Source organism: Danio rerio, chromosome 7 (genome assembly GCF_052040795.2).
Source record: "Danio rerio strain M-AB ecotype USA chromosome 7, GRCz13ab, whole genome shotgun sequence".
NCBI classification, from domain to species: Eukaryota; Metazoa; Chordata; class Actinopteri; order Cypriniformes; family Danionidae; genus Danio; species Danio rerio.
Genome location: NC_141027.1, coordinates 53,343,675 through 53,366,245, shown reverse-complemented (window position 1 = coordinate 53,366,245; position 22,571 = coordinate 53,343,675). Strand labels below are relative to the sequence as shown.

At 35.0% G+C, this 22,571-nt stretch overlaps 2 protein-coding genes across 16 annotated transcripts in view; one reads left to right on the top strand and one right to left on the bottom strand.

Moving 5' to 3' along the window:
* Positions 1–6,718, bottom strand: part of znf280d (zinc finger protein 280D) — a 38,344-nt gene extending 31,626 nt beyond the window's left edge. For 4 of the 8 annotated variants that reach the window (XM_087261871.1, XM_087261872.1, XM_087261873.1 and 1 more), the window contains exons 1-3: positions 6,610–6,718; positions 3,280–3,445; positions 2,975–3,201 (exon numbers count right to left, since the gene is read on the bottom strand). In XM_087261871.1, coding sequence (XP_087117997.1) covers positions 2,975–3,201; positions 3,280–3,445 — 393 coding nt within the window. In that variant the 5' untranslated portion in view covers positions 6,610–6,718. The remainder of the gene's footprint in view (positions 1–2,974; positions 3,202–3,279; positions 3,446–6,609) is intronic. The other 4 variants (XM_087261874.1, XM_087261876.1, XM_087261877.1 and 1 more) reach the window with 1 other exon arrangement.
* Positions 6,719–9,678: 2,960 nt separating this feature from the next.
* The window catches only part of tcf12 (transcription factor 12), a 192,666-nt gene continuing 179,773 nt past the window's right edge, over positions 9,679–22,571 (top strand). For all 8 annotated transcript variants that reach the window (XM_087259091.1, XM_087259090.1, XM_087259087.1 and 5 more), the window contains exons 1-3: positions 9,679–9,848; positions 10,721–10,813; positions 11,746–11,818. In XM_087259091.1, the coding sequence (XP_087115217.1) occupies positions 10,742–10,813; positions 11,746–11,818 (145 nt within the window). In that variant the 5' untranslated portion in view covers positions 9,679–9,848; positions 10,721–10,741. The remainder of the gene's footprint in view (positions 9,849–10,720; positions 10,814–11,745; positions 11,819–22,571) is intronic.

Below are 22,571 nucleotides of genomic sequence, written 5' to 3'. Positions count from 1 at the left end.
AAAAACAGATGGTAATAGTCTCTTTGCAGATATCGCTTCAAAATGCAAGAAAAAGCTTTACCTCATATTAGCCAAGCCCCAACTTTTTGTTTTGGTGTTTTCAAGAATTACTTGAAAGCTTTTTGTGTGTGTGTGTGTGTGTGTGTTTGAGCCTTCAGAATGTTGAGGTATTGTTTTTATACTTTGTTTCTGTGTAACATTTTACAGCAGTGGTCTCAAACTCAACTCCTGAAGGGCCTAAGCTCTACAGAGTTTAGCTCCAACCACCTCCAACTCACACCTGCTAAATAGTCTCTACTCTAGTAGTCTTGAACACCTTGATTAGTTGGATCAGCTGTGTTTGATTAGGGGTAAAGAGTTTGAGACCTATGTGTTACAGCATTTTTTTCCGCAGCCCTGCAAAGTTTAGTTCCAACTATGCTCCAACAAACTTAAAGAGTCATGAAACACCAAAACACATTATTTGAGCTGTTGACAATCGTATGTGTGTCACACACTGCTAAAAACACTATTAGGACACACATATTCCACTAAAAAGTGAAAATTGGTTGTTTTTGCGTTATTTCGAGCAAATTCGTACAGCACCTGGGAGTACATATATATATATATATATATATATATATATATATATATATATATATATATATATATATATATATATATATACATTTTTTTTTTTTTTTGTGTGACCACTGTTACAAAGGACTGGATATCTATAAAGAACACAGAATATTTTGCTCAGAATATATATTCAGATATTGCAGAAAAGGACATTGTGATGTTTTAAAGAATAGTGTTGGAGATTTAGCTAACCTTTAATCTTCTCATATTTATGAAAAACATTTGAAGTTCTAAAGCAGCTGTTTCCTTGAAAAAGATGTTGTAGTGTCATTAGAAACTGAATTGGAAATGACGTTATTTTAATATAGTCAGTCATGAACTGAGGTGGGCCGGTCTAAGTCTTGAAACTCCAGGGCTGAAAAGGAGTCCCACTCCGGCCCTGCACAGTCACGTGATATGATCTCGCAGGTCAGAGTACACCAAGCTTGACCTTTTCAATGCAGCAACATGCAAAATTTGACGCACAAGCTTGTATTTCCAGTCTGCCGCAATGGCATTAGTATGAATGGAAGTCTATAGAGTAAAAAGTGCAGTGCTTTACCTACAGGCTTCACCTGTTGGTTTCAAACAAGCCTGAAAGACTCAAGCTGCACCCGAAATCCCAAACTTCCATACTATATAAGCTGCGTCTCAAATGGCACACTATACACTATGCCAGGGCTTAACAATAAGGACTGCCCGATGGCGCGGGGCCAGGGTGTGAGATGCCCAGGACAGTAGACAGGATCGTTACTGGCCCGATCGGGCCACTGCTGCCTTGTTACTAAAGTTTAATTTGCCTGTGACTATTTGAAAATTGCGAGCAAATACAGTTTGAGAATTAAGAAACAGTTCGTATTTATAAGCCTTCAAATGCTACCTTCTCGGTTCTTCTTATCTGATTGAATGTTATGAGCATGTTATTAGTACAGCGAAGAGACAGCAACATGATGGTGGTAACATCAAATGATGATGCTAAAGGAAAACATTTGTTTCTAACGTCTTGGAAGCAGACATATATGAGGGTACACCACGACAAAAAAAAATTAAGTGATCTTTTGTACAGTTTGCTGTCAGTTTGGCAGGTCTTTAGCCATCTTTTGTTTCAAAACACTTTGAATTTTGCACATTACACATTTATTACATTTTTAAAAATATTAAAATTGTATATTTACAAACATTGACAAATTTTTTTTTATTTGTGGCTAAGAAATAGCTATTAACTTTTTTTTTTGGTGGCGCCAGTGAAAATATTGGCAGGGCAAGTAAAAATCTGAACCACTGGTCCGATTGGGCCAGTAAAAAAAAATCCTTAACGTTGAACCCTGTATGCACTCATGCACTATGTACTTATGCACTTACACACTCAACAGCATAGTACATGTATGTAGTGTCGTCCCAAATGGAAGACTAATATTTTTTTACTAAGCGGAAATTCAAACCGTTTCTCTGATGACATTTGACAGTTGCCAAATCTGTGAAATAAACAACCAAAATATCAAATAATAGCAGCCATGAGTATAACCGCATTCACTATCGGGAAGCGACATAATCACTCTCGTAGGAGAATTTTGCTTTCACCATCCAAAATAAATAAAAGTTATTCAACATGTGCGCTCGAAAGCTCCGCCCCTTCCGCTACGTGAGCAAACCTGCGGTCGTTGAATGCGTGAAGTGTCCATCATTACACACTTCATTTTACCGGCTGAATGAGTGCATCATCCGGGTAATTAAAGTGCACTTATTATTTTTAGAGTTTTCAGTGTGAACGCACTACTTACACTATTTATACTACAAAATGGCGTAGAATAGTGCATAAGTACGCGATTTAGGACGCAGCTATAGTTTGCTAAAAATAGTATGCGAGCAGAGTAGTAATTCTGAATTCATAGAATTCGAAAAGCAGTATGCGAGAGTAGTAAGATTCTGAAGTGCATCTGATGCACACTGTGCAATCCCATTATGCACACTGAATTCATTGTTAGGAGTGAAGTGACACAACTGACGTGGGTAGGACATGTGATCATGACAAAATGGTGGATGTAGAACATCTGACTCACATTCATAATGTATAGAACATATTTTGCTAAATGTTGAGTAGTAAATTCAAGTTCAAATGCAGTGCCTATGGTGTAGTAGGCGATTTTCTATGCAGCCACAGTTAGTTTGATCAGGTGTGTTTAATCAGGGTTAAAGCTAAACTCTGCAGAGCTGAGTTTGACACCCGTGTATTGCAGTATGGATGTTTTTTTTAACTTGTGTTGATTTTAGAAACGTTTACCTCAGCTGATGAAAATTAGCACACAAACTTCTGTGCTTTGCATTTGACCCCAAAATCACAAATCAGAAGTAAACAAGTTTGATATGAGGTTACCTGATTGTTAATAATAATGGGTTGTGGGGCTGTTTGTGGTCCTAGAGTTGTGTTGAGAGGGATGAGGATAGGGTTTCCTCCTGATGGAGCTGTACTTCTGACCATGATTGTAGGACCTGCAGCCACCCTAGGAGGGTTCAGCGGGGCTTGCGGTGTATTTTGCACTGTAGTCACCGTTGCAGGTTTCTGAACTGGGACATTTCGCTGGTTCTGTTGGTTAGCGGCTACTGAGGATCAAGAGAAACAAAATCACCACAAGTACATGACAGGAAAAGAAGTTACTGAATCCCAAAAAAGCGCAATACCTGATTTTGTTTGGGCTGCAGGCTTGGAGCTGCAGATTTCACCAACGAATATTGGTTCATCATCATCCTCATCATCATCATCCAGATCGATTAGATTTATTTCAGGAATTGCTTTCTGCCATGGCTCCAACTCCTCCTCTTCACACTCCATAAACAACTCAGACATCTAAGAGTAAACAAAAGGCATTAGTGCAATGTCGTCATTTCGGTAAACACACCCCATACCCACAAATCACATCAAAGCCTGGGTTTAAACCCACTAGAATAAATAATCCTAAACAAAGGCATCCCAAAAAACACACGTTTTTTGCCTCAACCTAGCGACCTTCCTACAACGTTGTACCAACCTTGCAAAAAGGTTGAGGAATCTACGTTGTTGCTAAAGAGTGTCACAATGATGTCATAATGTTGCCATTTACAAATCATGAGGGCCGCATGCTTTAGGTTATGCTTAGGTGGCATGGACGACCACTGTACAACATTTACTGGTCACAGCTGAATCAGTTTAAATTTCAACAAGCCGTCGCCTCATTCATCAACCACAGAGAAGACACGAGTATTGCTTTATTTCTTCTTAAGATATGCAAATTGTGAATATTCAAACAAACCTACGATTTCGACAACAATCTGTTCCAACATTACACATACAAAAAAGCCGTAATTAAGTTATTACGAGCGAGTAACATTTCAGCACTCCGTTCGTGGACGGCGACAACATTAAAGACATTGTTAAATCTCTCAATAAAACATTTCCTGATCATTTACCTGCCCCTTGTCTTTACTCGAATGGACAAAAATGTTTTTGAAGTTCAGTTTTTTTCCATATCGATCGTGATGAGTCAGTTATGGATACTTCATCACACGATCCCAGCCGACGCACTTTTTACAAACACACAAACTGACTTTTAATACAAAACACCTCTGTGCAGACTGCATCCCGTTAAAGTTCACTCAAAAATAAACATGTACTCAAATTATTCACCCATAAAATAAGTGATTCCAAATCTTTAAGTTTCTTTATTCCGTTGAACACTAAAGACAGTCTTTTAAAGAAATAATCTGAATAATCTGTAAGCGTTTGCTTTCATAGTAGGAAAAACACAATGGAATTCAATAGTTAACAGGTTTCCAGCTTATTCAATATATCTTCTTTATTGTTCAGCAGAAAAAAAGGTAAATGCGTTTGGAACAAGTAAAGGATGAGGCTAAATGACAGAATTGTCAGTTTTGGGTGATCTATCCCCATAAGTTAAAGTATATAAAATAATGTTAAAATGCCTAGTTAATATTATTAATAAAAAGATCTGCTAGTCTAAATCGCTATTTATTTTGATTGGTCTGTTGATGTTGGAATTTAAAATCCACTTTTTTTCTTTGCTCAACAGGCTATTTTCACATAGAGGTTATCTTCCATTGATAATTTCTTTTTAATTATGCGCAAGTTGCATAAAACTCTATTGTTTACCCACCCACTGTTGTTTTCAAATTATTTATGTAACATGTCTTTCAGAATGTTTTCAGTTGTTGAATTCACCTCAGAACAGTGTTGCTGTAATTCCTGATCTATGGAAAGAAGAATTAGATGATGTAAAGAGTATACCACTCTACTATATTTACTATCATATTAAATGCAGTTATGTTATCTAAAACACAGTATGTCCATAATGTGGAAAATAGACCAAGCTTATGAAAAAGTACTTTGTTATTTTGTACAGCTGTTATTGAAATGACACTAAGTTTAACATTCCATTTTACAGCGAGCAACGCCACAACTACAGGACCTCTTCTTTCTCTTCTCATAATGTAAGTAAGTATTCGGAGACTAACTCTGACTTCTGTTAACTCAAACCTGTTTTCCCTGTATCTCTAAATTTATTTATTTGTATGTAATTTTAGTATATGATATATTATTAAAAAATTTAAATGAAGTAGGCTCCATAACTACTCACTGGAGATTTCATATATAATAAAATTACAATAAATGTCTGAAGCTTCAATATAAACTTGCTAGTCAGTAGTCATTTCCAGTGTAGCCCTGTTGTGTCAAGCTCTGATCTGTCCTCTCTTGTTCACTGCCTATTTTGACTTGTGTCTGCTGTGGATCTCTGAAGCTGGATTCTCTGTTGGATTCGTTTCTTCCTCTGACTGCTTTCTCCATACCAACAACTACGCCTGGTTTCAGCTGCGCCCCCCGGTCTGCTGTATTCTCCATCCTTCCCCAGTGTCAGCATTTTAATTTATATATTTATTTATTTACATTTTAATGATTTTTTGTTTACTTTTCTTGTTTGCTTACCCTTTTGTTTAAATGTGTGTATATAAATAAATAAATAAATATATATATATATATATATATATATATATATATATATATATATATATATATATATATATAAAGAGAGAGAGAGAGAGAGAGAGAGAGAGAGAATAAAATCTAAACTTTATTTTATACTGTTTGCTTAGATTAGATGTGTACTGTATGTATTAAATGTTGTGAAATATATAATAAAAAGTTTGATTATATTCATTTGTGTGGCATTTTTATACTTCAAAGTTTATACATGCAGTTGTTAAATTAAAAAATAACTGAACAATATTTATTATTAAGCAATATTGGAAAAGAATTACTGCTTATCCTGTATTCTAGGCAGTATTGATAAACTGCCACAAAAACATTAATACAAGTAGTAAAAACAACGACAATGTTGCTACAGCCTTCTCACTTCTTACATTTCTATGTTGTGACAATGTAGCAAGCACGTAAGCGGCAAATTGTCTTTGAAAAAATACAACGTTGTGCAGACATCGCTATAACGTAAATGTGTTTGTTGGGATGCTAATGTTTGAGAGTGCAGTAACAGCTGCGCCTAATATGTATATGCAAAATATTGTTATGCAAAACTAAGTCACGTTAAGTTTAAAACGCCAGCTATAGTGATGTGGAACCTATAATACATCTCTTGCAGGCTTGAGTATACAATCGACTGTTACTGCGGACATAGACCGGCTAAGATGCTAATTCAGGTTCTCACCATTGTCTCCAATTTAAAACGTGAAATCAACAAAGAATTAAGAAAGAAGAAGAGCACAGGTGTTAAGAAATTAGTTACATTTACACACATGTTTTCTTCTAAGGGCGTTATTTGGGAAAGCATTAGCAAGCTGGTCGGCTCTGTGTGGATGCTAACGCGCTAAAAAGCAAGAAAAATAGCTAGCCGCTGCAGGAAACGACACACCGCAGAAACCGCAAAGGAAACACTTATTATCTTTGTATATAGAAACAAATAGACAAACATCACAGATTAACAGATTTACACAATTCGACCTTACCTTTTAAAATCTCGTATTATTTACAAACAACATCAGTGTTGATTCAGACACGCTTACAGCAGCATGAACCGCGGAGGCTCATGGGAAATTCGAGTGGCTTTGTTGAGGGACCAAAAAGCTCTTCGAGTCTGAATTAATACCCTTTCCCCCCAGTTTAGACATACCAATATTAAAATACAGAACATGAAGTTATGTGCAGAGAAGAAACGAAACGTATTATAAACAATATTACATGTCAGACAATGAGAACCAGGCCAAAACATACGCTCTTTACATCATGGACTGTTAGTTAGTAAAGCTTTAGATATTAATACATGCATAGTGGTGCAATTAAAAAATATATACATCTAATTTACATGTAATAGATTATGTAAACTGTTGGATGTTACTCTAAAACATTTTATAACTTTAAAATGGCATTAGAAAAATATCATGGACAAGTACTAAATATGTTTATATAAGAGATGAACGAACTTATGTACAAGTTAATATCTAGGCTAATTCACTTATATAAATGTAACATTTGCAGGTAGAAGATTTAGAAATCTTGTATTGAATCTGTTTGTTTTGACCAACAGGTGGCACTATGAGTATTGTGATGAATATAAATGTCCTTTATAAATAATGAAAGTCATCACCATGATAGCTACATTCAGAAAGTTGGGAAATGATTTTTATGACTTTTTTCAGGATGGCTTGTAGTGTACATTTGTACGCGATTTTGATTTAGTGACATAAGACTATGTTCTGCATAGCATTTGGTCTGTGGTGTTCTATTTCTGTCTCTTGAACGTCACTAAATATCCTGAATATCATTATTTTGATTGAATTGTGAGCTAGTGGAGCACATAAACAGCTATACTAATTAATTGTAAAGTTATTTAAAAAAAACATGCACTGTATTATTCATTGAACTTGTATAAAATGCTGCTTGTTATACTGCTTAATTTTATGATAAAAGTATTTTCTATTTTTCTATTTTACTTACAGTGATTTAATCTTTGTTTTGCACATATATACAGCAGTATTATGGGCCTTCTAAAATAGGCTACACAAAAAGAAAGTCTAGGTGACGCAGTGGCGGAGTAGGTAGTGTTGTCGCCTCACAGCAAGAAGGTCACTGGTTCGAACCTCAGCTAAGTTGGCATTTTTGTGTGGAGTTTGCATGGGTTTCTTCCGGGTACTCCGGTTTCCCCCACAGTCCAAAGACAGCGACCTAATTTGTCTGTAGTGTGTGTGTGTGTGTGTGTGGATGTTTCCCAGAGATGGGTTGCGGCTGGAAGGGGTTGCGTAAAGATTTGCTCGATAAGTTGATGGTTCATTCTGCTGTGGCGACCCCGGATTAATAAAGGGACTAAACCGACAAGAAAATGAATGAATGAATGAAATAGAAAGTATGTTAATAAAAATCAGTATGCAACAAACTGATAAACAGAAGCTCTCCACAGTTTAGTTCCAACCCTCATTAAACACACCTTATCAAACTAATTGTGTGATTTATGCTTGTTTAAACCTACAGGTAAGTGTGTTGAAGCTGGGCTGGAACTTAACTCTGCAGAGCTGCAGTCTTCCAGGAATCCAGGAATAGACAAAAGTTGAATGAAAAAAAAAGGTACACTAAAGTATGAGCATACTGGCATCTTAAAAGTGACATATACAACAGCTTGTTACCTGAGAATTATGTATGATATAAAATCATGTTTTTTGTAGAATTTGTAGAAATTTTATATTATTATTTAATATTATTTATATTAGATTCAATTCTATATTATACATTGCTGAAAATGGTAATACCAATAATGATAATAGCAAGTCATAATAGTTACATCTAAAATAAACTTTTGTTTATTTATTTGGGTTGCCACAGCGAAATGAACCACCAACTTATCCAGCATATGTTTTATGCAGCGGATGCTTTTCCAGCTGCAACCCATCTCTGGGAAAATAAACCTATGTGTATGTGTTATATTTTCAATTATTATTATTACTATTTATTGCAGACCAATAAAACATGAACAAGGAAACATTTATTTGGTATCTTTAATAAGATAACAATATACTTATATGAGAACAATAAAAAAAATTACTTAAAATGAGCTAAATTTAATGAACCAGTACGGATAAACAGAAAAAATGCACATTATTAAAGGTAAATCACATTGTTAAATATGTTCTCATAGAGCATAAAAATATGCCAATTTGTCATTGTTTATGTGCCTGAAGGCTGAATTTTGAAAATTTTAGTAAGAAATAATTGAAGAATCAATGGAGATTAAAATCATTTTGATTACAAATAATTAATGAAAATTTGCATTTAATATAAGCTAATGTAGTTTCCCAGTGTTGGGTTGTGGCTGGAGGGGCATCCGCTGAGTTAAACATATGCTGGATGGGTTAGCGGTTCATTCCGCTGTGGCGATCCCTAAATCAATGAAGGGACTAAGCCAAAAAATAAAAATAAATGCATGAATAAAGCTAATGTAGTTGGCATCATACTGAAGAGATAGTTGGTCAAGGGTTGCATAATGAAACATTGCTATTTTGCAATACTATTTGCAAGATGTCTGTGTTATTCAACTGCAGTATATTCATAACTGCTATTTGATAACTGTTGGCTGGATTTTATTTATTTTAATGACAATGACATAATGTGTTCAAATTTTGATCAAAGCTCCAAAGCTTTCTTATACAATTTAAAATTAGGCAGAACAAAAATACCAATTTATTCAAATGCGACATAGTTCTGAAAGAGTGTGGATAAGTTCAGAAGGCTCCTGTGTATTTCAGCTGCTGCACTTGTTCCCCTGCTGCTAAGATGTTCATGTTTCAGATATTTTCAGTTCCTAAAAATACGCATAGATCTAAACGAAGCCTACATTTATGTGAAGGGAGTTTGTAGGTAAACCAAACTGATTTTAGGAGGTGCTCCAGTGGTCCCCTAGCAAGGTTGTGTGTCAGGCTTTATGATTCGCCACACATGATATCCATCCGCTACGCTGAAGAACAGCCGAGTCTACGGCGCTGGCGGAAGAACACGATTTCAAACGTCATCGCTGCGCTTCGGTTATCGCCAAGCAAAAATGTCTGCCTAAGGGAAACTCGCAAGTTACATAGTGGATATTTGCAAAACACAATCGCAAACGATATCGATTTCATTTATTTTCCGACGCGAGACAAGGAAATCTACGCCGTGACTGGCACACCCGATCGCCCTAGTTGGATTTTTGACAGGAGAAAAGGTAAAATAATGCACAGCGAGTTTCTGAGTGGTTTCGGACTGGGTGAAAGAAGTTGGGATAGAAGAAAAGACGGGAGCCGATATTTGAGCGAAAGGGGTCGGCTTTTGCAGCTTGACATCGCACTGTTCATTCTCCGCGTTAAAACGTGTTGTGACAGTGTTAACGGAGCGTTTTGCTTAGTCGTCTGCTGGTCGCGGCACTATTATGAATAGGTTAACTGGCAATTAGCGAACAACAACAGCGGCGGCGGCGTTGTTTGTAAAGTAACCATTCTCATGCAAAATAACAACAAAAGTGTAGCTTCGGATGTTTTGACAGCCCGCGTGCGTTCATCGAGAGCTCGCGACTTTTGATACATTGAGGAATCAAACACATACAGTTGAAAAATGATGCTGCGGGTCCATGTGTGAGTGAGTGAGTGTGTGTGTGTGTGTGTGTGAGACACCGTCGAGCTCAGCGTATTTCTCAACATGTCCACGTTTGGTCATCCCAAAAAAAAAACGTACCAGGCCAGCTCACTAACATTAAAATCATACCCCTTTCCACCATGTCACCTCGTGGCATGCCATTATTGACAGAAAGAACTGCGTAATCTTGACTGAAGCTGTCAGTGATACGAGACTGGTGAGGGGAGCTCTTGGTCTACTAAACATTATTTAACGCATAACGGATAGGTTTTGATTGCCAGATAATTGTTTTGTATTAAGGTGTGGGACCGGCGCAAAGTTCTGCTATAGACTGGAGATGGGGATGTTTAGCAAATGTCAAGCTGCGGATGTTCATCATTTGCATAAGCTGTGTGCTGCTGGTTAGGATGACGCTTCAGCCTCATCAGGCTCTCAGATTGAGGGAATGATGTTTGTGTTTTGTAGATTTAGTAAAGGATCGTAAGGATGAACCCTCAGCAGCGGATTGCCGCTATCGGGACGGATAAGGAGTTGAGTGATCTGCTAGATTTTAGCGCGGTAAGACACTCAGCAATTATTTCAACTTCATCTTCAAGGCTCAGTTCCAACTGTTGTCATTCGTTCAGGCACTCACTTCTAACATGTGCAGTTTTACTTTCTTTGTTATGCTTGTAATCTTATTGTTTTTTGTGGATTTGTTCATTTTTTGTTTGCCAGATTAAAAATTGACTTCTTAAACAGATGTGCACGTGTATATGTTGTTATTTTATGCATGTTTTTCTTATGTTGTGTTTATTATTTTGGTATATTAGTTTATTTTCCAACTCTTTAAATAAAGAAAAGTATAAAGTTACATGTACATAAATGCATAATACATTTTTTTTTCATATCTAATGTGTATTGTGTATGTTTGCTTTTGAACTAATTAAACGAATATGTTTATACACACACACACACACACACACACACACACACACACACACACACACACACACACACACATGGTTTTTGTTATATATAATAAGAAAAGGTCAGTACTTATTTTGTTTATATCTAAACCACAAAATGTCTTTGTTTGTACTTTGTTATATATTTATTTTCACCAATTTATCTAAAATAAAAATATTTTTTGAGAATTTTTAATGTGTGTGTATAATAAACGCATACATAAATAGATACCTTCACAAATGCGTTGTTATATTGTTAGAGTTTTTATGCAAACATTAGTTTTTGTATATTTGTACATAAAGTGTATATATATATATATATATATATATATATATATATATATATATATATATATATATATATAAAATTAAAAAAATTAATTGCGTTTAGGGGTCATTACATTTAAATTACTTTAGTATCGTTAATAAATAATATGTGAAAGTCTTTCTTCAAAAATCCTTTTATTCATTAAACGTTAAACACACTCTGTGCAGTGTTAGTACCACAGCATTTGAGAAAAATGTTTGTGTGTCTTCCTGTAGATGTTTTCTCCACCTGTAAACAGTGGGAAAAATAGGCCGACCACTCTTGGAAGCAGCCAGTTCACAGCATCAGGTAGGAACTTCCTCTGGAAATCCTTTAATGAAACACTGTCTTTCCTCTCACACTGTCCAGTCGCCTCTTGATTCTCAGTGCAGTCTTGTTGCTGTTGATTATATGTAGTTCATCTTAAGGTGCTTTTGATTTTGGTTAGTCTTGGGTAATAAGCAGCAGGTAAAGAAGGGTTCAGCGAAGGTCTTTGAAATCAGATCCATCCACTGTTTTAATTACACTCAAATGAATGGCATCACTGTGTCTAACTCATAGCTGGAAGTTGAATTATTTTTTATTATAGTATTTTTTTCATTTTCTTGCATACAGTTTTGTTATAGTCTTCTTGGACTCTACATCAAAGTTTTGACCGCTTTGGGAATTGGAAATATGGTTTCTGTAAACATGTCTGAAGTTGAAGAGGACCACAATGATGACTAAAAGTTAGGATTTTTTTTCTTTTTCCAGAACTTTTTCCCTGACTAGTGTCCAGATCCATATATATATAACTGCTAACTTGTTTGTATGTAAGTGTGTGTATATACAGTTGAAGTCAGAATTATTAGCCCCCCTGAATTATTAGCCCTCATTTATTTTTTTACCCCAATTTGTTTAACCGAGAGAAGATTTTTCCAACACATTTCTAAACATCATATTAATAACTATTTTTTAATAACTGATTTATTTTATCTTTGCCATGATCACAGTAAACAATATTTGACTAGATATTTTTCAAGACACTTCTACAGCTTAAAGTGACAGTTAAAGGTTTAACTAGGTTAATTAGGTTAATCAGGCAGGTTAGGGTAATTAGGCAAGTTACTGTATAATGATGGTTTGTTCTGTAGACTATCCAAAGACTATGTAGCTTATAATAATTTTGTCCTTAAAATGTTTTTTAAAAAATTAAACACTGCTTTTATTCGAGCAGAAATGAAACAAATAAGACTTTCTCTAGAAGAACAAATATTACACAATATATTGTTTCAGCATCAATATCACAATGCATGCATCTGCAATAATTACATTGCAAGATGTGCAATGTTGAGTTGGAATTGTTGCTTCAATGTTGATGCAGAGTTTAACCATGTTGGAGAGAAATTTTATTTGATAAGCATTCAGGCACAAAAATGTTACTTTAATTGGAAGTTTAATAAAGAATCATTTTATTTTTATTTTTTTTATCATTATCTAATTAATAAGAAGCTAATTAAGGAGTTTATTGAAGCAAACGTCATTGTTACTTGTTTGGTAATATTAGGAATTGAACCTTAAAAAAAAATGTGACCATAAATTCTTTACAAATAGTGCTATTCAATCCAGGGTGTCCGCGGGGTCTTAAAAAGTATTAAAGGTTGATAAATCAAGTATGAAAAAATTAAGGCCCATAAAGGGTATTAAAAAGTCTTAATCATGTTTTTACAAAGTCTTAAATTTTGTTCAAGCTTTGTTAAAGTGTTTAAGCATAAACATATTTATTTTCCTCCTAATATTAACAACAGTTTGCTTTAAACCACACGATTGGTTTGGGCGGGGCGTTTCTGACCAAACTCCTCCTTCCGGGTGATGTCAGGTAATTTGCAACAAATGCGGGAAGGTGATGTGTTGCTCTCCACATGTAGCAAAATCAAGGAGTGAAAGAGACGGCAAAATGGGAAAATGTAAGTTTGCGTACTCCTGGTTGGAGAAAGACGACTTCAAACAGAAAACAACCAAACTGAAAACAACCAAGTAATTTATTATTTCAAGCTTTGATTCTTTTGAGTTTATCTGAGTCTTGTTGCATGGTTGTGCTCCATTGATTTATTTAACTACAGTTGTTTTTTAGCAACTGTTTATTAAGTTAAAGGTTTTATACTGATTACAACTTGAAGTGGCGATGAGGTTTTAACATATTCTGAGAATATTTTAAAAAGTCTTTAAAAATAGCGAAATTACCTTTAGGATTCATGCATATACCTCTCAATCTTTAGGGAATATTTGCTATTCAATCAATATACAGTTGAAGTCAGAATTATTAGCCTCCTTTTGATTTGTTTTCTTTTCTTTTTCTAAATATTTCCCAAATGATGTTTAACAGAGCAAGGACATTTTCACAGTATGTCTGATAATATTTGTTTCTGGAAAAAGTCTTATTTGTTTTATTTCGGCTAGAATTAAAACAGATTTTTATTTAAACACCCTTTAAGGTCAAAATTATTAGCTCCTTTAAGCTATATATTTTTTTGGATAGTCTACAGAACAAACCATCGTTATGCAGTAACTTGCCTAATTACACTAACCTGCCAAGTTAACCTAATTAACCTAGTTAAACCTTTAAATGTCACTAAGCTGTATAGAAGTGTCTTGAAAAAGATCTAGTCAAATATTGTTTACTGTCATCATGGCAAAGATTGATTAAATCAATTATTAGAAATAAGTTATTAAAACTTATGTTTAGAAATGTGTTGAAAAAAGTCTTCTCTCTGTTAAACAGAAATTGGAGAAAAAAAGAAGGGCTAATAATTCAGGGGGGCTAATAATTTTGACTTCATGACTTTTATATATACTTTTTATAAATTGTATATTTGTATTTATAAAAAAATCCTCTTTATTCTACTGGATGAGATGCGTGTGCATTCAATAGTCTAATCATACATTAATCCTGTTATAGGTGACTACACGTTGCTGTAAAGATCGTCCATTGTCTAATTTGCTGTGGAAAAAGCAAACAATCAGGCATTATTCTTTCTCAATGCTTGTTTTATGTAAAGCAACAAAGCAGAGCCCTTGTTAGACTCATCTGCTATCTAGAGGACACACGTTTAGTGGGTTACTGAATAGAGGCACAGCCAAGACTTACAGACTCTTAAAAAAAGACCTTTTCTGAATGTGAAATAGCCTGATCTTATGGGCTCAGCCAGATTCAAATAAATGACAAGTATACACACATGTGATCTTGTAATTAAACTCTTTGGCTTTGATGTGCTGTGATGCAAAATGTGATAAAAACGTCTCTTGTTTGCTTGTTGCTTATGACACAACTTGCTCAAAACAGCAGTGTTTCAGAGATGGTTTGGAAACGCTGCAGGGCGTTTTTTCAAGCACTGTCAGAGGTTTGTGTTTTTGTGGCCATCAAGATAGTAGAGAGAAGCCATTTTGCTGGATCCATCTGTGCTAGATAATTCAATAGCTTGGCATTCCTGATTATCAGGTGACCTAGATCAGGTGAAATATCTGATTCCCAAACGAGACCTGCGGGAGTTCAGTTTTGGATTAAATTATTTAAAAGACTATTCCCAGTCAAGTGCAACATCTGTAGAGTAAATTATTTATTACATATTTATTTTACAGTGAGGTGCTTATAAATTAAACGGTTAGTTCATCCAAAAATGAAAATTCTATTATTAATTACTCATCCTCCTGTCGTTTCAATCCCCTGAGACCTTTGTTCATCTTCAGATCACAAATGGAAATGAAATCTGAGAGCTCTTTCGTTCTCCATAGATAGCAATGTTCCTAAGACAATTAAGAAACCAAAAACACTGTCAAAACATTCCATGTGACCTCAGAGGTTCATGTAATCAAACAAAGCTCATTTTGTGTCCCATAAAACCCTTTGAATATGACTTTTATCACCAATCTCTACTCTCCATTTTTTTAATTTCTAATTTCAAAAGTTTGCGTTTTCAGACTCCCAAACTGTGATTGTGATTAAGAGCCGGGACACATCAAGCTGACACCAAACAAGTAACACCAACCAAACCTAGCTGTGTTGTCACTTCGCTTCGGATTTCGTATGGACCAAAAAGCTGCATGTGAACTAGGGCTGAACAATATTGGAAAAAAACTGACATTGTTCAATTCAATTCATGTTTATTTCTGTAGCGCTTTTACAATTAACATTGTGTCAAAGCGACTTTGCATAGAAGTTCTAGTAAAATGAACTGTCAGTCCAGTTTTCAGAGCAGAGGTTCAGTTTAGTTCAGTTCAGTGTGGTTTATTTGCACTATTGAAAGTTTAAACACTGAAGAGCAAATCCAACGATGCACAGCTACACAAGTCCCAAACCAAGCAAGCCAGTGGAGACAGTGGCAAGGAATAAAACTTCACCGACTGACCAAAGTGAAGGAGAATAAACCTTGAGAGAAACCAGGCTCAGACAATCAGGCCGTATTGTGTTATAAATATATATATATATATATATATATATATATATATATATATATTCCTCAATCTATAATGCGGTATGAGCATCATCTCACAAGATGACTATTAATTCATGATTTAACATTAATTGGATGATATTATAGGGGTGTGCATCTGCATTGAATATTAAAAATTACACAAAATATACAAAATGGAGTGAAGCAGGGATAAAAACAATAGATTTTAATAGCTTTTTCAATAGAAAAAATATAAAAATAAATAAATAAAATAAATAAATGGTTTTGTCTGGAGTCTAACAGTATTGAGGTACAGAAATTAAATAATCGACTCAAAATATCACTGTATAGTCTTCATTGTATAAATAAGCACAATTTTTGTAAAAGCAGCAAACTAATATTTCTTGGGTCCTTAAAAACACATTAAAAATGAAAATCTTTCACACCATTCATTCATTTATTCATTCATTCATTCATTAAATTATTTCTTTTCGACCATCTTATCCACCATATGTTTTACGCAGCGGATGCCCGTCCAGCTGCAGCCGATCACTGGGAAACACCCATACACTCTCATTCACACACATACACTATGGACAATTTAGCTTATTCACTTCACCTATAGCGCATGTCTTTGGACTTGTGGGGGAAACCGGAGCACCCGGAGGAAACCCATGTGAACGTGGAGTGAACATGCAAAGTCCACACGGAAATGCCAACTGACCCAGCCAAGGCTCAGACCAGCGAACCACTTGCTGTGAGGCAAAAGCACTACCTACTGCGCCACTGTATCGCCCATCTTTCACACTATTAGATTCAAAATTAAATATGACTCCACAAGCCATGTGTTATGAACTGTGTTTTATGAATAATTTTAATCCCAACTGGACGTTGCAAGTCTTGTGATGTAACTATTGCAGATTCACACAATGCAATATTGACGATGAATCAACATATTGTGCAGCCCTAACGTGAAAACATCAAGCAAGACAGATGACCAGAATGAGCAGAATTCAGTACCATTATCTCAGTAATCCACCGTCACCCACTATGAAGGGATTCACTTGTTTAAATATGTCTGATGAACCATATTGTTTGCAAAAATTTGAGAAATGTAGCAAAATTTCAGCCAGCCTCTTTGTGGACCTTCTTGCCCTGAATTGTTTACTTGCCTCATCACTTCACTATGTCACTGTCTCACTCTAATTCATTGCTGAATAACCAATCAGAGCGCTCACTACTGACAATGATGACACAGATTGAATTGGGCGAATGCACTCAGATATTAACCCGATTAGAGGCAACTAGTGGAACACACTGAACCAACTAACCTGACCAATGAAGCCCATTTGCACCACCATTGGTTTGGAGTGTCCCGGCCCTTAAATGAATGGCCTCAATAGAAACTATATTTTATAGTCACAACCACATTGAAAATGAAGTCATTATATATGTAATGCAGCATCATATGATATACGGTGTTGATTAAAATTAATTCACTTTTTAATCATCAAGAGCAGCAACTGGCATGTGCGGTAAGAGGTTTCAAAGGTGAAAATGTGAAGGTTTGGTGATGCTTCTGGCTAATCTCTCAGACTTTTGCAAAGAGTGTGGGAATGCTGTGATATGCCCCATGTTTTATCCACAACTCTGCAAAGCATGTATCACCTGTCTGATAACAAAATTCTTCTTTGTTGTCTCTAACACTGTTATTTCTCATGCCGTAGCGGCTGTGTTATACAGGCGTGTGGTATTGTGCAAAGATAAATGTCCTTCGCTTTTTTCCAGAAAAAAAAGCAGTTGAAACAGACCCACCAAGAAGCGTTTAAAACAATAGTGGAATAATGCCATCAAAGGATATTTCTGCAAACACAACTCTTCCTCTGTTAGACCCCACCCAGAGCCTCTTCATGTGTGAGGCAACAGTTCAGTTAATCGCAGGTCAAATCAGTTCACGGTAACAAATAAATGCATTAACATTCAAACGTTTTGTTTTTTAAACATTTAAATTATACTTTTATCAAAATGTTAGGTTTTTGAAACCTTTATGAGTTTCTTTCTTCTGTTAAACACAAAAGAAGATATTTTTTATAAAGCTGAAAACAAGCAATCACTGACATCCATAGTACACTTTAAAAAATGCTGGGTTCCAGCACCAATATGAAGGAATTAAGCCCTCATTTACACAAATACGTTTTAGTTTTAAAACGGAGTTTTAGAATGAAAATGATCCGCGGCTGGTGTTTCACCTAGCGTTTCTGAAAAGCTCTCCATCCACACTACACCGAAATCAAAATGCATATCACATGACCACAAACACTCTGGAATGCACTGCAGCATATGCACACGTCTGAGCTCCTGACAATCAGTGGGTGCTTTGAGCACAGAACGCCAGGTGAGAGCTGTGCACGTTGGACGGTTTATCAAGAATCTATTGCTGGATCTAACTATATCTCACTATATTTTTTAAACATGATATTTAATTCATCTTGTTGTGTATATCTAATGAAATATTCCCCGACGTTGGTCTTTTGAATCTGTTACTTGTTCTCAGGTAACGTGTTTTGGCTGAAGGCAAAGATCAGTTAATATATTAATTTATGTAACCATGTACACTGATTCTGCATGTTTGACTGATATATTTCCTATAATGTAGAAACTTATTGTACATTATACTTTTTATAAAGACTTTTATTGATTATTAAAACTGATATTCAGCAAAAGAGAGGGTATGTTTCATATTTTTCAATTAAATGAAAAGAGGCTTCGTTTTGTTATAAATATGCCTACAGTGAAGATGTCGGTCATATAAACATGCAGCTACACAACGCCTCAACATTTTTGGTGTCTTAAGTTGTTAATATCAAAATGAAAATAGGCAGGTCCTTATATCATGTTTTCATTTTATTGTTGAGACACAGAAACAACGTAGCCAGGGTGATGGGAATAAGGTGATAAAGTACACTGTTCCCTTTGAAGATTTACCTGACGTGTCCTCAGGAGTTTCTTCATTTAAAATGAGTAATTTGAATAAATAACAGTTAATTTTTTGAGTGTAGGAAAAACAACACCTCAGTAGATCTTGGTTTTCAGCATTCTTCAAAATATGTTCTTTTGTGTTCAACAGGAGAAAAGAAAGTCAAACAGATTAATAAAAAGTTAAGGGTGAGTAAATCCTAACAGAATTTTCAGTTTTGGGTGATCTGTTTCTATTAAACCGATTAATTAATTTGCAACAAAAATCTATTTCAATTTTTTTTGCTTTGTTTACATTTATAAAAGAAATAAGAAAAAAAATTACAAAACTATTAAGCAGCACATTTGCTTTCTATAATAACCATTTTAAACATCAAACTGGATAAAACTAAATTGTTTGTATAAATAAATGTTGTTTAATAATACTAAATGAACACTGGCACCACTACATCAGATTGATTTCTTAAGTATTAGGTAAGTCTGCTGATAATTCAGCTTTGTCATCAAAGGAATAAATGGCATTAAAAAAGAAAACCGTTATTTTAAACTGTAATAATATTTTAAAGTATCACTGGATTTCTGATTTAATTTAAGTAACAACCTTAAAAAAATATTTTAAAGTACAACGACCTCAAAATTTGACAGTTTGAATTATAATAGATGTATTTTAATTTTTAGTGTAAATGTTAATTCAATTGAATAATGTTTAGTTGTTGAGTAAAAATTTAAAGAAAAAAATTATTGTTTTATTTATTTATTTCTCTTGTAGTTTTTCAATGATAATTTTCCGTGCTTTGCCAGCCAAGCTGTCTGGATTTTGGCTTGGCTATAAGCTTTTGAACTTGTACCTGAAGCTGAGAGTAAACCCCAGGCATCACTGTCCTTATTGTCTGTGGATTAGTAAAATGCTTTATCTGCTGATTAATAATTAATGAGAGGGGAAGAATCGGTATGATTAGTGTTCACACAGTTTTATATCCTCTCCGTAAAAAGTCTCTGAACTCTGAAAAGACTCAAATATTAAGATAAATTCTGGCTAGGAAAATAAAACTGCCCTGCTGTATAATGAAGATATTAAAGGTGACAAAACCTCACTTGAGCACAGCTTATCTTCAAAGGCTTCTTGGCGGATTTGTGAGTTTTGTTTAAAACAATGACGGAGTCTCTCCCGTTTAAGCATGCGTTTGTTTCAGAATGGATTATTATTTCAAACACGCTGCGCATCTATAACCACCAAACTGCCTTTCAGTAGTTTCTGCTAGAGAAACGAACCTGTTATGTTTCTGAGCTCCGGAAACCATTGTCTCCTGAGACTCCCTCAGTCAGCTTCTGTTTCTGATGTTTCTATACATGCATATCTCTCTTTAATTATTATTATTATTTATTTTTATCCACCCTTGCACTTTTAGAAAACATTTAGTTTTAAAACTAAGCTTGTTTGATTTGTGGCACAGTTGTACAACATCATCGTCAGACATGTTTGCATAGATGCAAGTACAAAATCATGTGCAGTTGAAGTCAAAATGAATAGCCCTTCGGTTAAATTTGTAAAACTTTATAAAAAAAATTCCCTAGTGCTGTTTAACGGACAGATTTTAAACATAATAGCTTTAAAAACTAATTTCTTTGGTCATCCCTATGATGACAGTACTACTTCTTTTTTTTTAGCAAGATACAATTATTAAGCTTAGAGTGCAACTTAAATGCTTAACTAGGTTAATTAGTAGAGGTGTGAGCCTACACTGGTCTCACGGTTCGGTTACGATTATCATGCCATCGATTCAGTTCAATCAATATCTCGGTGATTCACAGTGCACTGACAATGCTTTCCATACACAGTTTTATATTTTCTTCACAGCAGCAATTCTTGTATTAAAATGTATAAGCATATTTATATTTATATACTATTTGTAATATTTTGTCTTTTAATACAGTCAGATATATAAACTGTACCTTTAAACAACACAAACATTTATAGCAAATAAAAAAGTATAAATATCTCGCTCGCTTTCTGAGCCTTGTCTACCAAGTTCTTACACCCCTTTGATTGGTCACACACTCAACAGAAAGGGTTGCGATTGGCTCTTATGTGCTGGCTCTCTTCACAGATTAGTGACACTGATATACGGCAGCGGCGATCACAGCTGATCCATGATAGACACAGTAGAGAAAACTCTGCAGGCATGCACTTGTGTCTGTATCCAGAAGTATCGCTGTAACAGTGGAGAAAGAGAGGAAATGTCACGCCAGCAGGTCAAATGGGCCACAGTGAGAGAGAGAGAGAGAGAGAAATGGAGTTTACTCTCATTCTCTCAATCACAGTGAAATAGGGGCTACTGCTGTAAGCAAAGGTGGAAAGAGTAATAAATATATTCTACTCAAGTAAAGTATTGTTACTTCCAAAAAAAATTGCTTAAGTAAAAGTATAGTTACATGTCTATAAATTTACTTAAGTAAAAGTAAAAATGAACTCATTAAAATTGTACTCATGAGTAAAGAGTAACTATTTCTTAAAAGGGACAGAGGATATAAATCTCCAATTAGTTGTTTTTATTTTAATAAAAAAAACTTTCAAAATAAATTATTTAACATATTATCCTATTTAAGAATTTAAACAAATTCACAAATTCCAATGCAACATGTTAGCTAAATTGTGCATAGACAATTTTGTTCCAAATCCCCGTTAATAGCCCCTTTCACACTGTAATCCTGGTAAATATCTGGAAAATTATCGGCCTGTTCACACATGCACACCTTTTCGGAAAATTGCTGGTAATTTTCCGGAAAGGTCTGCATGTGTGAAAGAGGCTAATATCTAAATCTAAAAAAACAAATATTAGCAATTTTACGAACACAGTTGAGCAAGTTACTTCCAAAACGTAATATATTGTATATTACTGACATTTTTTTTTTGTAATTAGTTACATTACAATATTAATGTCTCAGAAATGTGTTACCAAGATAACCATAGAAGTATGACTCAATTTTCTTAAGTATGTCTATGTTTTCAAATAATTACATTCATTCATTCATTTGCTTTTCAGCTTAGTCCCTTTATCAATCAGGGGTCGCCACAGCGGAATGAACCGCCAACAAGAGCTTGAGAAGCATACAGTTCTTCATTTATATAATTTGTAAAATAAAGAGTGCAGGTTAAGGAAATAGCATGGGATGAAGTTGCCGGGGGCCTTGGTGCAGATGAAAAGTAAACATGGAAAGTGTATTCATATTTAAAGATAGATAGGTAACCAAAATAGACAGAGATATATATTTTTTGTGCAAAAAACAGCGATCCGGTTCGTGTCGCTGATGTAGCCTGTGTGTAAGACAAACACCTTCTCACTGCTTCTGCACTACCTAAGCGCTGCGCTCGCACTGCTTCAGCTCTCATTGTGCGTGCGATGGGAAAGTCTTCTCGCATCCATCACAGTCTGGATCAGTATCATCTGTGGGCTGTTTTATTCCACTTAGTAATGATATATCGCGGATCAAGTGCAGCGAAGTGTTTCCGTGATTGCATCATCACAAAATACTGTTTCTGTTTTCGGTGAAAAAAATCTTTCTGAATACATTTATGTAATATGACTTTTTTTAGCAAAAAAAAAATACTGTTAAAAGGCAATGGATACATCTTTCCGGGATTCTTAAAAATATCT